The sequence below is a fragment of the Aplysia californica genome, unplaced genomic scaffold (genome assembly GCF_000002075.1).
Source record: "Aplysia californica isolate F4 #8 unplaced genomic scaffold, AplCal3.0 scaffold00004, whole genome shotgun sequence".
Taxonomy (NCBI): domain Eukaryota; kingdom Metazoa; phylum Mollusca; class Gastropoda; order Aplysiida; family Aplysiidae; genus Aplysia; species Aplysia californica.
The window spans coordinates 602,543-617,909 of record NW_004797274.1 but is presented as its reverse complement, the minus strand read 5'-3'; the positions used below and the strand labels follow the sequence as shown (position 1 = coordinate 617,909).

General features: G+C 36.1%; 1 protein-coding gene across 1 annotated transcript in view; it reads right to left on the bottom strand.

Moving 5' to 3' along the window:
- Nucleotides 1–976: 976 nt before the first annotated feature.
- LOC101861248 overlaps nucleotides 977–15,367 on the bottom strand; it is a gene marked incomplete at its 5' end in the record, with an annotated part of 93,215 nt that continues 78,824 nt past the window's right edge. The window contains 12 exon segments of the mRNA XM_035968678.1: nucleotides 977–3,460; nucleotides 4,593–4,701; nucleotides 5,922–6,038; nucleotides 6,881–7,000; nucleotides 7,716–7,877; nucleotides 8,212–8,376; nucleotides 8,752–8,916; nucleotides 9,390–9,560; nucleotides 10,582–10,740; nucleotides 12,382–12,540; nucleotides 13,894–14,055; nucleotides 15,166–15,333. Of these exon segments, the coding sequence (XP_035824571.1) occupies nucleotides 3,223–3,460; nucleotides 4,593–4,701; nucleotides 5,922–6,038; nucleotides 6,881–7,000; nucleotides 7,716–7,877; nucleotides 8,212–8,376; nucleotides 8,752–8,916; nucleotides 9,390–9,560; nucleotides 10,582–10,740; nucleotides 12,382–12,540; nucleotides 13,894–14,055; nucleotides 15,166–15,333 (1,895 nt within the window).

Below are 15,367 nucleotides of genomic sequence, written 5' to 3'. Positions count from 1 at the left end.
GGGGGCCAAAAAACCCCCGAAACAAAACAAAATAACCCCGTCAATATCAAGCACTGAAATAATGCGCCAATGTGGAGACCAAGCACTAATTCGTGGCGTAACTTATTTTCAAACATCTCCTAAACTATTGAACATAAACTCTCCAGTTTTTGCACTGTGACTAGTGACTTGTATCAATTTGTCTTACCCAGATCAATATTATTATAAAGCATTAGCTGTATTCTAGGAAACACTAATAAAAAATCCTATAGTGCGGTCAAAAATTCGTGGTGCAACTTATAGCCAAATATCTCCTCAACTATCAAACATGAACTCTCAAGATTTTGCACTGTGACTTGCATCAAATTGTTTTAACAAGTAATATTTTTTAAAATACCTTTTATTTTTATTCTAGAAAATTCCTTAATAAATACTGATAAAAAAATCCAAGTAGAATCTAATTGGTTTCTACATACATGTATAATGAAGGGTTTACAGCTGGGACAATATCACTTTTAAAAGCAAGTCGGTCATATTTTTTAAATCGCGACATTATGCTTATTGAACACATGTTTTGATAACTTTTAGTGCATAAAAGTGTTCACTATAAAATTAATTTCTTGTAATTGTAACTAAGTTTGCCGAAAAAAAATGTCATCGGTGAGCTGTGACGTAGGTCAAATGTATATGCAAAATGTGTGTGAGAAGCGGGAGGTGCTGTGAATAATTCCTTTTTTCGCGTGATGGAGACTTGTAGTATTTTTATAAATTTATGAAGAAATGTTTTTAAATCTAGCCTCAATTGTGGTGGAAAAATATGATTAAGTTAAGACAAAGTGATACAAACTGCTGTGCCAATTATGGGTGACATTGATTCACCCGTTAAAGATATTTTTATTTGAGGATAAGTCGCGCCACGAATTTTTGAAAGCACTGTGGGTGGTTTCTACTAATTTTAAAGGATTACAAAAGGGAGGTTGTAAGAGATGACGATAAATTTTTGTTAAAAATTGCTTTTATTTATTAAAACATAAACTCATCTCGTCATAATAAGAAAGTGTTTCCCTGAAGGAGGAAAACAAATCTATTGACAAATGAATTCAGTAAACAGGGATATACAAGGACAGCACAAAATGTAACAAGAACACATAAATCACTTATCAGCATTGGATGTATTTGTGTTCATACCAAGGGCATGGTCCTGAGATGATGCTTTATAAACACTTGTGAACAGATACATGGAATGTTAGTAAAATATTTGGGCTCAGAAACACTCCGTACATGAAAGCTTATCCGTCTAGGTAACAGGTTAATTCAACTAGAGGGAGGGCAAGAGATCAATTCAAATAGGTATGTGAAATAAAGCAATTTATGTGAAAGGTTTCAGTTTTACAGAGAAGTAAGCAACAATAATTTTATTAGGAACATTAGTGTGTACAGAATAGTTACATATTTAATTTTGATTGTTGCCAGTAATGATATCTTTGCCTATATATTTACATCAGACAAGACTTGCAACTGCGAAGCTGGAAGCTTTGTGGTGTGACAATATTGTGCAAAAGATAAAATAAAAAAACAAATAACAAAAATTTTCCTGCAGTATTCAAACATATAAATATATATTTGCAGATTGTTTAGTCAATTTTAACGAATCGTGATCCCAGAATAATGTTTTAACTCGACAATTTTAGTGCTTGGAGTACAAATTTGAAACACTTCTGAGAAAAGAGAGACCAGTTCTGGATTTGCTATTGACATAAACTATTTAACAATTTTAGTAAGAAAATACTTCATTCAATCAGGTTTGAGCAAGATAACGTCAGCACTCAGAGTGATTCAAATCATTCAATGGCAACAAACTCAAACTAATGAATGATGCAAACATTGATGAATTCAGCAAGAACAACAATATCTTTTTACCTAAATAGAGGGAAAGTTTATTGGAAAAGCCAAAAAAGTTAAATTAATAGTATGCTGTATTTTTGAAGTCTTTTTAAAAAGCAGGCATTCCAAATAAAGACGATAACGGAAACACATTTGGCACAATTCTGAGTCATTTTGGAGTACAGGTAACAGTCTTTTCCAAAGACTTTTGTGTACCTACTTCACCACTCAGCAATCATTCTAACTAATGAAAACACCAAACTTCAACCTAATACAGCATTTCCAAACAGAAAGGAAAGAAACAGGCAAGAAAAAAATGATATCGTCAACTATTGCTCGGTAGGTTTCATAATAAGTCACTGATTTGACACCACATTCCCACCAGCACATCCTTGCGATAGGACTAAAAAAAGGCAAGCAGCAGCAAACTGAGAAAAAAAATGCTCAGAACTTATTGTAGCTTCCTTATATATTATATGAATGAAAGTATACAACATATACATGTATATATAACTTTTCATAAGATTGCATAGAGAAATTTTACTTGAAAGTAGTGAGACAGGCAAAACTAAAACTGGCCATTCATACAATCTCTTTGGCTTTTGAACATTTCCACAAGACAAAACATAAAACTCAAAATTTCCAGTGATGAATCCCGCACTACTATGAGTATTTCCAAATACATGAACTACAAGAAAGGTCAGCAGTGTCCACAAAGAATAACTAATCACCTGAAAGCATTTTGTTGTTCCTAAAATATAGTTCAATCTGGAGGTATATTTTGAGCATATATTTTGAAAATGTCTCTTTTCCACTTTCTGAATTTCCATATAACACAGGCACGAGCAAACTACAGCCCGCAGGCCAGATGCGGCCCATGGGCAGTTTCAGTCTGGCCCTCAAGTCAATCCAGTAATCAATCAAGAATGTAAAACGCTGTGAGATGATAATCAATAAAAACAAAACTGTCAGTTTCCGTCTTGAAAACTGAAATCGCTTGTTCCCACCAGCCCAGCTGGAAGCAATAGATTTAATCTTTTATTTCATGACATGGCCTTAGTGACAGTTCATGCTATAGCATCAGTTTTAGTCTCATTTTTGAGAGCTTGGGCATTTCACTGCTCTCACCCAATTCCTCCTGCGTTAGCCCGAGAAATATTCAGAATTGCTTAATCCAGCCAGCGACTCTTAGATGTTTGCCCATGCCTGATTCAAACATTTTATGCCAGAGCACAGCAAACAGACATGACAAATTACATTATCAACAGAAATTTCCGGCCCTTATACTGAGAGTTTTCCATAGGGGCTCACAACACAAGTAATTTCAAAATAAAAATCTGCAAAAACTTGTTTCTATGCTCAGACATACACATTATTATCCAACGTATAAAAAGAAACGTTCAAATCAGCTTGTGCACCTTTGTCACTGACATAAATTGCTGGATCGCTATTTGAGTCAACTCCAAAATTTGACACATAGCTCTTAGTGTTGGCTCGGGTAATGATCCCTGAGGACCTCCCCAGGGAGGAATTGGCGAAGTAACTTTCCGCATCCGTCTCACTAGGGGATGCTTTGTACCTCGGCTTTGTTCTTAATCTGGAAAGAAAAGAATTTTCAAGCTGAAGTCTGATATTTCATTATATTAATAACAAATAACAATAAGGATTAGTGGTAGCAACAAGAATTTCTCTTCATATTGAATTTTAATGAGAGTTATATACAATTTATTTTCTGTGTACCAAAATATGTTTTGTTTTTACGATCCTGTGCAGCCAAGAAATTTTTGCATTTCCCTCTGGGACAACAAACTATTATCTTATCTTATCTTATCTTATTTTATCTTATCTCATCTTATCTCATCTTATCTTATCTTATCTTATCTTATCTTATCTTAGGGGAAAAAATAATAGCATTTTGTATCTTCTACATCTATATAAAAAACAAACATACCACAGGATGATGAAGTGAAAGGTCTAGCAAAAAGAAGTATTATTTGAGGATTTAACTTTACAAAAATGGAAACCTTTAATAAAAGTCCAAGAGAAAAAAAAGTTTAATGAACAAGATTAATAGTGAGATGGATGGCAGGGATAAAAGATTAATTTCAAATCATAATCAAGCCGTCAGGAATATAAATGCCATGAGGAAAACAGTATCATCAATAGCAATTATGGAAGAAGCAATGAGTCAAGAACCAATTGAGTGTTTGCTGGAATTATTAACATCATTCAAATGTTCAGTATCTTTTAACATGAATTAAGCCACTCCATTCTACAAATATATATATATATATATATAATTAAAAAAATAATCTAAAGGTATCTCAAAATGACGTTACAAAAAGTAGTATATGTGAGACATGCTGACAAAATGAGGTGCTTCTCACAATCCACAAATGGAGATATTTAGCAAAAAATTGATACTTTGATCAAATTTGAAAATTTTCTACTGAAGCCATATTCTTTATGTATAATTTCATACTAATAAATTGTAAAATCTTTACCTATAAGTGTGATGTATCTATAGGGCTCAAAATAGAAATAACTCATTTTGTCCACACGCCTCACATATGTCTCTTACTAACTGAATCAGCCAACTTATATATTCGGTAAACTCTTCTCCGTTTAATTTGAATTGTTTGCAAAGTGTGGACTCCTTTTTAAATTCCAACTTTGCTGGGTACAAAGAATATAAACAGGATACTGTAGGAAGTGAATAATCTACAAACCTTCTGATAATGAAAATCAGTAGAAGTATGAGGAGCAAGAGAAAGCCGACTGATCCCACAGTGGAAGCAACAATGGTAATGGTCTCATCATCGGACACCAACTCAGCCGCTGAAGGACACAAAGAGAAAAAAAAAATCAGTATATCATCATCATCATCATCATCATCATCATCATTGCCTTTCTTACCCTGGGTCAGGGGGGGTATAGGCTACAAACAAACACAACTCAGACGCTGAAGAGCACAAAGAGAGAAAAAAAAAGAATCATCATCATTGCCTTTCTCACCCTAGGTCAGGGGGTATAGGCCACAAACAAACACTTTCCACCTTTCCGTAACCTTGGCTAGCCTCTGGATGTAATTCCATGTCTTCCCTCTTTCCTGTACATCCATTTCTGTGACTCTTCTCCAGGTTCCACATGGTCTTCCCCTTTATTTTCTAATCAGTATATAAGTGTTATATAATTACATGTGAGGTATTGTTGTGAAATCAGGCTCTAGTGAAAATCATGAAATCGAAGAAACTAGCATTTTTCTGCCAGTATGGCAATCTTTATTGAATTTCTGTTAGTTGGCTTAAAATTCTGTGCAGATTTCTACAGAAAAATGTTGTTTAAAGACCCCAACATTTTCAATTTTTAAGGAATCTCAAGCTTTGAAGGTCATCAAACTTTGAAGGCCATTTTTTTGCTAATTTTGCCACTGGAATTAGGCAACATCCACCCCCTTCAATTGCAAATGTACTTATAACTTCTATTTAAGATAGACGGGTTTTTTTTCATCGAAAGCAAGACAAATGTACAAGCTTTAAGGTCATATCAATATCTCTATGTGCCTAAAAATAGACGAGTGCCTGATTCCACTGCGACGTGACACATATTATAGTTATCTCCACCTAAGAGCCTTTTCATGGAGAGACATGAAAAAAAATAACAGGTTCTTAGGCAGACCGAGTTGTAAGGCAGATTTCAAGGGGCACAACTCAGCTCATACCTATAGGCACCTGTGTTTATTCTATGATGAAATGCTGACCTGCAGACCATACTGACAACCGAGGGAAGATAAAAAATGTGCTTATTCTTTTTTAAAATGAAAAATGTGTGAGTGCGTGTTTGAGTAGCGTGCATTGTTTTAGTTGTCCATGTAGAACCAGGACAGAAATTTTATGGAATATCTTGATTTTTCTGCTAGCACCTTGTATCCCTCTCAGCCCAGGTTGTTCCTGACAAGCCTGCCTCCTAAATAATCTAAACTTTTTTGCTGGGGGTGTAAATAACCTTACATTAAAAAATGAAATTAAAAATCAAAAAGAAAAATCAGATCAACATACGTTTCCTAATATCACAACGGATCCCAGTGTAAACCTCCGTACAAGAGCACACAACAGAGCTATCCTTGGAGCATGTTGCGCCATTCAAGCAGTACGGATCAGGCAAGTCACAGAAATCTGTTGTGTAAAGTGAGAGAAAGGGCAAAATATTCAGTAACAATATATGAATAATTCAACACTTTGCACACCGGGCACCAGTTCGGTTAGCACACTCGTGTTACTCATTGTTTACAGTTATTAAAAAAACAATAACTACGTAACACCAGCAAATCCATTACTTCTGTAATCAACACAGTATCTTAAAATTATAGCATTCGACATTCATTTCTACCCAGTAATTGGTGTTTCTTGTATTCAAATTTGATAAACAGGAGAGAAGTTATAGGGAAGAAAGTGATGCTGAGAAATAGGATTGCAAATGTGGAATAACATTCCTTAAACTAAGCATAAACCCATTGACAACACACCCATTCTGGTCATTCAACAACACTTCACTACCTCAGAATTACATAGTTTTGAGTTACTAAGATCACGACGTCTCTATCAAAATCGTAAGAATATTAGGTGTTGTTATCAAGATATTCAAAGAATTGCATATGAAAAAGCTTGACATATCATGAAATTAAATAATGTTGACTTCAAATTTCTCAAAACTAAGTATTGAGCATATAGAACTTTATAATTCTGAGGTTGCTACTAGAAGCAGCACTGTTTTGAAACATCTAAAGAAAAAAAAAAAAGAAGCATAACTTTCTTATTCATATATACAGATTTTAAAAATTCTGTTTTCCTTATCTCAAACCAAAGAAGACAGACAATAACATGCATACTACAAAATAATCAAATTTCAATTTATGATTTATGAATGTTGGATCTAAATATGTATATTGCATTCTCAATAGGCTGTAGCAAGCACACAAACAAAACAACCTCTCTGAGCTTTCTGTGTAGAGACTTACGTGTACACACTACCCCGTCACCCTGGTAGCGAGACTTGCAGGTACAAGTAGTTCCTCCCGTGTCAGTGTCTTCACAGTCGGCATTTGCAGAGCAAGAGTGGCTTCCAGCAGCGCACTTAGCTATAAATGAAAGAATAACACACAAAAATACAATACACATTGAATGAAATATTGGGAGCATCATTCTACATTTGTTTAAGTCAGTTTCTGTGGGTATCTACATAAAGCTGTTAATCAAACTAAGACATCAAAGGGGATCTTACAATATTGTTTCATTCTGTGTCATTAATTCCTCCTTATTTATGACTAAGCAGTAACAAGTGCCAAAGTCATGGTTCTGCTTTGGGTGCTCTCTTTATCTTTAATTTTCTCAAAAGTTAAAAATAAAAGGGTATAAGCGCTTGTGGAATGACTCGGACGGTACATATTATAAATAAGGCCTATGTATACCCAAAACTAAGATGTTTACTATCTTCATTCTTTACACATCCAAAGGCTAGTTAACATAAAATAAACTTTCCATAAAGACTATATTTGTACAAAATGTAGGGTTCACAGTGCAATCTTTCTTCTATCAGAAGATCATATAATTTGAGTATAGTTTCAGGTTGTGTGTGATTACAAATTTGATGACCTGAAATTTCTCAAGCACTAGCAAAACCATAGGTAACACTACTTTACGGAACATGAACTTAAATTATATATTGGTGAATTTTAATTTATGCACAAAATTCCACCACATGGAAGGAAGCTCTCAAGCCTACTTATTATAGCTGAAAAAAGTAGCCAAAACACAAAAAGAATAGAAATGTTGCATTATATAATATCTGCATACTTAGGCACTGTGAGCTGGCTGTGGACCCAACTTGTATGGTGACTTGGAATTGTGGGCAGTTCTCACAGCTAGAGCTGCCCGCCGTCGACTGGTACGTTCCCAATGGGCAATCCTCACACACAGATAAAGTTGAGTTCCAGAAGCGACCCGCAGAGCATGAGGCTGGAGATACAACAACAACATTCATAGGATTTTTGGGAAGGTTCAGGAAAAGCTATGTGAAAATAGAACATGTCAGTACCAACACACACCTGCTATTATACAGTGGCGTCCAAAAAAACCTTTAAAATTCAATCGTCATGTTAAAACCTTGGGTAGTCCAATGATTTTCTGAGATGACTGGATGAACACATTTTCAAGTGTTTTTTTGAACGACACTGTAAAAGAGGATTTCACTGAAAATCATACACAAAATTATGCTTGGAATTTCTACTGAAATATGGAAGTAAAGCAAACTCTTTAAGCTAGATAGATACTATATTATTTCAATACTCACAAATGCTACAATCATCAGAAGAGGTTGCCTGTGCTGTTGCGGTGGTGAAATCCGTTGGACATTCCTGACAATTCCAAGAGGATGAAGCATCCCTGTAGAAGCCCAGGCCACAGTCCTCACACTGATTGGTAGCCTCATTTACCTGCTGACCTGATGGGCAAATGCCTGAAAGGAACAGATTCAAACCTAAGAGTGTGAATAATTCTCTAGAAATCAAAGACAAAGAATAGAAATGTTTTGCCATGGAAACTTGGTAAAGGAAAGTGAGATTTTTCAGAACTGATGAAGAACTACAAGAATCATAAGCAACAATTTGTAGTGACGCTTTTGAGATTATTGTTATGAGAGAAGATACGGTCCTAAAGTTTTCTGGAATCAAACTGTATGTGTAACTTTATACAACAGTCGATAGATTTGGTTTAAAAAGCAAAACCTTAAGCCAATACTCGTTCAAAAAATGAAACAGCAATACAAAATCCAGAGGGGTGTAAAATTGAAACATGCAAAGCATTCTCTACAGCAATGAGAAAGTCAACTCACGATAACATTCGTCTTCCGTCTCTCTCCTAGTGCTCTTAGTTGTGAAGCCAGTCTGACATGAGGTACATTCATCCTGCCACTTCTCGCTGTTGTAAGAGCCAAGCGGGCAATCCACACACTCATTTGTGGCAGCATTGCGGAATTGGCCAGGACTAGTACAGTTGCCTGAGATAACAGAGACCAAGAAACATTCAGTCAATCAGCCATATGTTGTCAACAGGAAAAACTGGTTGTTTTAGATGGGTGGTCATCTTGGACAATGTCATTTTAGTATTGAAAAAATGCAAAGAGGGAAGTAGGAACTGGTTGTTTGTACAGGTGATTGTCTTGGACAAGTGGCTGTTAGAGCAGGTTCCACAGACCGGTACGTGGAGCAATGACACTATCCTCAATTCACAAAAAGTGTAATAATGTGTCAAAACATGCATTCCAGGTAGTTTTCATCTAATAACAATCATGTTTTCAGCAACTGTGATCGTTAACTGAATTTCCATTTAAATTTAGATGAAAGAAGAAAAAAGGAGACAAGTTTTAAGCACGTCTGGGACAATTAGACTAATAATTACAGTAGTTTCAAAAATTAATTCCTGCAGGATTGAGAACAACATTACAACAGTAAAGAGTTGAGGAATACTTACGGACATTGCAGTCAGAAGCCTCGTCACTCCCTGTGGTAGCAGTAATGAATTCTACAGCACAAACAACACAAGCTGTTTGGGACGGCGAGCTCTTGTCACGGAAATACCCCTGAGGGCAAGGGACACACTCGTCTAAAGTGGGAGACAGCTCCTTTCCCACTTCACAGTCCACTGAGAAAGAAAGAAGAACATTCAAGACAATCATTAATCACTTTCATTTTATATTTTACACAGCCATCAACAATACTGGGTGATCATTTAGCTGGCCAAAAACGTACTCTTATTGTTGAAGAAATAAAACTGTTTACTATGAAAGAGATAAAGTACAGTTTATTATAAACAATGAAAATGAGAAAGAATTCTGTTGATTATCAAAGAGACAAAATACTGTTTATCATCAATGAGATAAAATACTGTTTTTAAAAAAATAGCACAAAAAAATGTCCACTTTTCTTATCCATGGGGGAGGGGGGGGGAATTAAAGTTAGAATGGTATGTATCCATCATCCACCCATCCACCCTTCCATCCATCCATCCATCCATCCATCCATCCATCCATCCATCCATCCATCCATCCATCCATCCATCCATCCATCCATCCATCCATCCATTCATCCATCAATCCATCCATCCATCCTTCCATCCATCCATTCATCCATCCATCAATAATGCATGCATGTCGCCACACACACACACACATGCATGCACGCATGCACACACATACACACATATATTTAAGCATACATATATACACACAAAGTATATTTTTCAGTCAAAGTTACCAAACGCACAATATCACCCCAAACTAGACAATTTTACAAACATACCATTGCTGATTGCAACTATGCAGCGTCCATTTTAAAAGTCTTTACTTAGGGTTTATCACCGAATAGATAAAAATACTATTCTATTGTCCAAGGGATAAAATACTGTCTACCATTTGAGAGATACTTTACTTTACTTTTCAGATCCGGCAGGCATCTGAATTTAAGCCCTTAGGCCTGTCGATATGGCAAAGAATTTACAGGTTTTTATCAGCTGCTTTTTGCCGCTGTATGGAATATTTCCGACATCTGGGGAGGCTGGTAGACAGACACTATGCAGGTCACTACGAGCTGGGTTGGTTAAGAGGTGGTGTGACACTGTTACACCCTGGCAGTTCATTTGAAAAATAAAATACTGTACTACTCACAGACACACTGAGAAGAGAGCCGAGCCCCAGTTTGCAGGGTGGTGGTCCCAGTTGCGCAGTCTATACATTTATCCTGCCGCTCTGCTGGCTGGAACTGACCGTAAGGACAGGGCTGGCACGTGGACCTGGTGTCTCTGTAGGTGCCGGGCTGGCAGTCACCTGACAAAGTTTGTTTGTTTGTTTGTTCAAGTAAAGAGAAGCACACTTATTTAGTGCAGGGAAAGAGAAAAGATGAGATGAGATGAGATGAGATGAGATGAGGTGAGATGAGAAGAGATGAGGTGAGGTGAGGTGAGGTGAAGTGAGATAGGGTAGGGTAGGGTAGGGTAACGTAAGGTAAGGAAAGGTAAGATAAGGTAAGTAAGGAAAGATAAGATAATAATTACATAAGAATTCAGAAAAACACAGCCAAGTGCATTTGTAAAGAGAGCGAGTGCCAATTATAATTTTTTTTAGTCTAAAAGACTGAAAAGTTGTACAGTGACAAAAAAGAAGAGCCTGCCCTTGACAGAAAGAAGAAAGAATGACAGCATAGGAATAACAAAAAAAGGTAGGTAAGAAAAACCCATCATACACATAAAAAAAAACCCACCCTCCCCTCAATCCTTTTTTGATTTATATGGAAACTTGAACACAATATCCCTTCAAACACAATACATTGAGCAAGCAGTACATATTGAACATTTCTCTCTCTATGCTCCCTTCTAATTCTTCGACTCATATAAAAACAGGGAAGCAATTAAGACAATGAGTTAATCTTTTTTTAACTTAATTAAGTAAAAGGCGTTTTGTAGCTACATGTATAGCAGTAACTTTGTTAACAAGTATTGTTTATTTCTCTGTGGTTGTGAAACCTGTAAGATGATCTTAATTGTGTCGATGGGGGGTGAAAATACCAAATACCAATATAATTTTTTTTAACTTGTAAGTATGGCAGGTCCTCAGTATATTATATACCGGTATATATAGAGAGAAAGACATATATATATATATATATATATAAAAATATATACAGGCCTATAGATATTATATATATATATATATTTTGTTTCGTTTTTGTTGTTGTTGTTGTTGTTGTTTTCTTTTGTATTCTTTTTTTTAAAAGAATATTGTTATATATATATACCAATATGTATATATATATATATATATATATATATATATATATGTGTGTGTGTGTGTAAATTTGCATGTGTACGCATATCAACAGCTCAGTGTAAGACTCGATCATACATACATCATACCTACAGCAGAGTCTTATACTAGGCAGTAGATATGAATTATTATGCACCTTTAAAATTACAGAAATGACAAAAGTCTCTGTCATGTTACAAATTTCGAACACCAAAGTACTAATGAATGAGAACAGAAGCTATAGTTGAAAGTCTGCTTCTTTCAATACCACTTAATAATAATAATATAAAACATTTGTATAGCTCAAATTCCCCACTCAACAGCAAGCTCTATACACTTTACAACCTATATTATTACCCTAGCAGACCTGAAAGCATTCTGAAACTATCTCAACTTCCTTGGATGCATACAGTGCAAGCTGCCACTTATACGTGCTAAAACACTAACATACTGACAAGATCTTTCACTGTCTATGGCTGAATACCCATTCCCACCTGGGTGAAGTCAAGAAAGTTTGTGTAAAATGCCCTTCACAATGACCCAACATCGGGCCTGAGACTCAAATCCCTGAACTTGCAACCTCACTATTGCGAGTCCGGTAGCCTAACCACTGGACTATTGACACCCCTGTCCACAGAAAGCCTAAACTCATAGAAAAAAACTTACTGAGCTCACAGTCTGTCGAACTTGTTGACCCTGTGGAGTTGGTGATGAACCCATCTGGACATTTCTCACAACTGCCAGTGCCGACTGTAATCTTGAAGTAGCCGATAGGGCACTCCCTGCACGCACCATTAATGTCTTCCTTCCCAACAGGACAATTCACTGGTAGAACAAGAGAAGCAGCAATTATGTGTAAAGGTGAAGTGCCAAATTCTATTTGTCAATTTAATGATTTTTGAGCCTAAACTCTGGCATAGAATAGTCCTTCTCTCTAGCAAACGGATCCATGAACAGCTGTAAAATGTGGGGGGGGGGGGGGGGATTCAAATGTAGTCTGTCAAGAATTTTAGAAGCCACAAATCTCAGGTAGGCTACATGTAGGTCTATATCTTAAAAAAACGAGAAACAAACTTTGCTTAAACAACAGTAGATTAGAAAAAAATGATCTTATTTTTTTTTTAGGTTTTCATTGATAAAAATGTATGACCTGTTACCATGCTTTAAGACTACAGTCATGGAAATATGAAAGGAATCTGATCAGTCTTGTTTCTACAGCAGTTTACTACCATTTCAATATCTCTTTTACTTTTAAAAAGCTGAACAGAGAAAACATCAACACTATATAAAAAAAGTAATGAAAAACAACTGCAGCTGAGCTATAGTCTATAATGAGCTCTCACAATAAATACCTCATTAGGTTGCACAAGGAACAGATAAGGACGAGAAAAGCTATTTTTCTGTTATTACAGAAGATAGTGTTTGTGCACTGCTGGTCTTCATATGTGAGAATGGTGTTGTGGACAACCGTGTGAAAGGGAATGACAAAAAAGTCGGTCACTGCAAGAAAAAGGAAAGAATCAATGATCAGCTCTTTATTGAGTCATCTTGTATCTCTTTAAGCGGTTGACTATGTGCCCATACTGTTATGTTTTTCTATTGTTATATCTTTCATGTTGAGCTGGTCTTCCCTTTACATTTCCACTGTCTGTGACCTTATACTACCTTTTCCTGGGTGTAAAGTTGATCTCTTATAAAGTCACATCTTAAGATCCTGACTTTTGTTATTTGAAGTAGTTTATCTGTATTCTCCCATCTTTCATGTGAGGAAGGGATCCTTGCTGCAGGAGTTTGTCATGTACTAGTAGTGAATATATCATGGAATCATTTGCCTATCATTATCTCTGTGTTAGTAATCTATCTTAGAAAAGAAAAAAAGCAACCATGAAAAAACGTTTTTAAAAAAGCACGCCTCACCATGACTTTGACAACCACTCTCTAGACAAAAACGCAGTTGGATCAACAGTTGAAAACAAAAAAACAAAAACAGTAGCAATAACACAACTCAAGACGCCACTGGATTAACAACAATAAAAAAAACAAAAAAAGCAGCAACAGCAATAACAACAACACAAATCAAGAGGCCACAGGATTAACAGCAAATACAAAAACAAAAAAAAACAGCCACCACAAAAAAACAAACAAACAAAACCAACAGCAGCAACCAGCAAGACTTACAAAAGCAGTCGCTTTCACTGACAGCTCCCAGCTGTGGAGTGGTTGTGTCCACAGGACAGCCGAGGCAACTGGTCTGCCACTTCTCCGGCTGGTATTCCGCCAGGCCACACAACTGACACGTGTTACTCCCGGTAGGCAGGAAGGAACCAGCACTGCAATTAGCTGTTGTAATAAACCAAAAGCAAAATTAAAATACAAATTCCACTTTTAATACTTTTATTGATCCTTGCGGAGCAAATTTATTTTACAATAGCATACCATATATTACCATGTGCATAAAATACGGTACTTAGACGTATAAATGTGAGGTGTGCTGATAGAATGAATGACTTCTCGCAATCCATAAAAGGAAATGTCGGTAAAAAATCAACACAAGGGTCAAATTTCCATATACATTTTTATTTGAGTTTACTTTCTCATTTATCATTTCATTATAATAGCTACTACAAACTCAACCTCTTTATTTGACATTTCTATTTTCATAGAGGGCTAAAATCTGAGAAGTAAATTCATTTTGTCAGCACACCTCACAAATACATAGATGCATACGTAAGGAAACTTATAGACAAACAAAACACCATTGCTGATTACCACTGTGCAGTGCCCTGAAGATTGATAACTTGGGGGAAATAGTCATACCACATCACAGTGACAGCCTTCACGGTCCAGCTTCAACCATTTCAAAGCCTAAGACAAATATCAGGTCCAACAACATACAGCGAGTGTCAACAAAACTGCAAGATCAGCTCCAGAATAATCTTCAACTCTTTAAAATCCCCAACAAAGTTTGATACTAACATTTATGATGCAAATGGAAAGATCAAGAGTTGGAAAAGTCCCCTCCCCCCTAAAAAAAAGAGAATGAATAAAAGTCAAACAAAACAATGAAAAAAAACAAAAACCCACCCCTCACACACAAAACAACAATAACAAAACAAAACAAAAAAACAAAAAACAAAAAAGATGATTTCAATGTCAGTGGAGTCCTCTTAATCCCAAATCTGGATTTACGTTGGTTTTGATATATTTTCTGTTCAGAGAGATTTCTCAAATAGCAAAAGCAAAAAAATCAGGGATTCCATTTTCTTCCCGTTTAACGCTGTTTTTGGATTAATCGCATTCAGTTTAAGCAAACTCCACTATAATTGCAACAGCAAAAAATCTCCCACTCTTGTTAATAAAAATAAACAACATTTGCATAGCGCAAATTCCCGCCAAACAGCAAGCTTTATTTATGTGCTTTACAATCTATGTTATGTCCAATATTCTTACCAACATTACATCCTGCTACTGAGGTAGTTGCACTACCAGCTGTGATAAAGTCGCTGTTGGGACAGATGGTGCACTGACCAAACCTGTCCACGGAGTTGTCCTTGTAGTAGCCCCGAGAACATTCCACGCACTGACCACTCACACTCTCAAAGCCAGAGTCACAGTATGCTGGGGATTTAGGATAATAGTAACAATAATAATA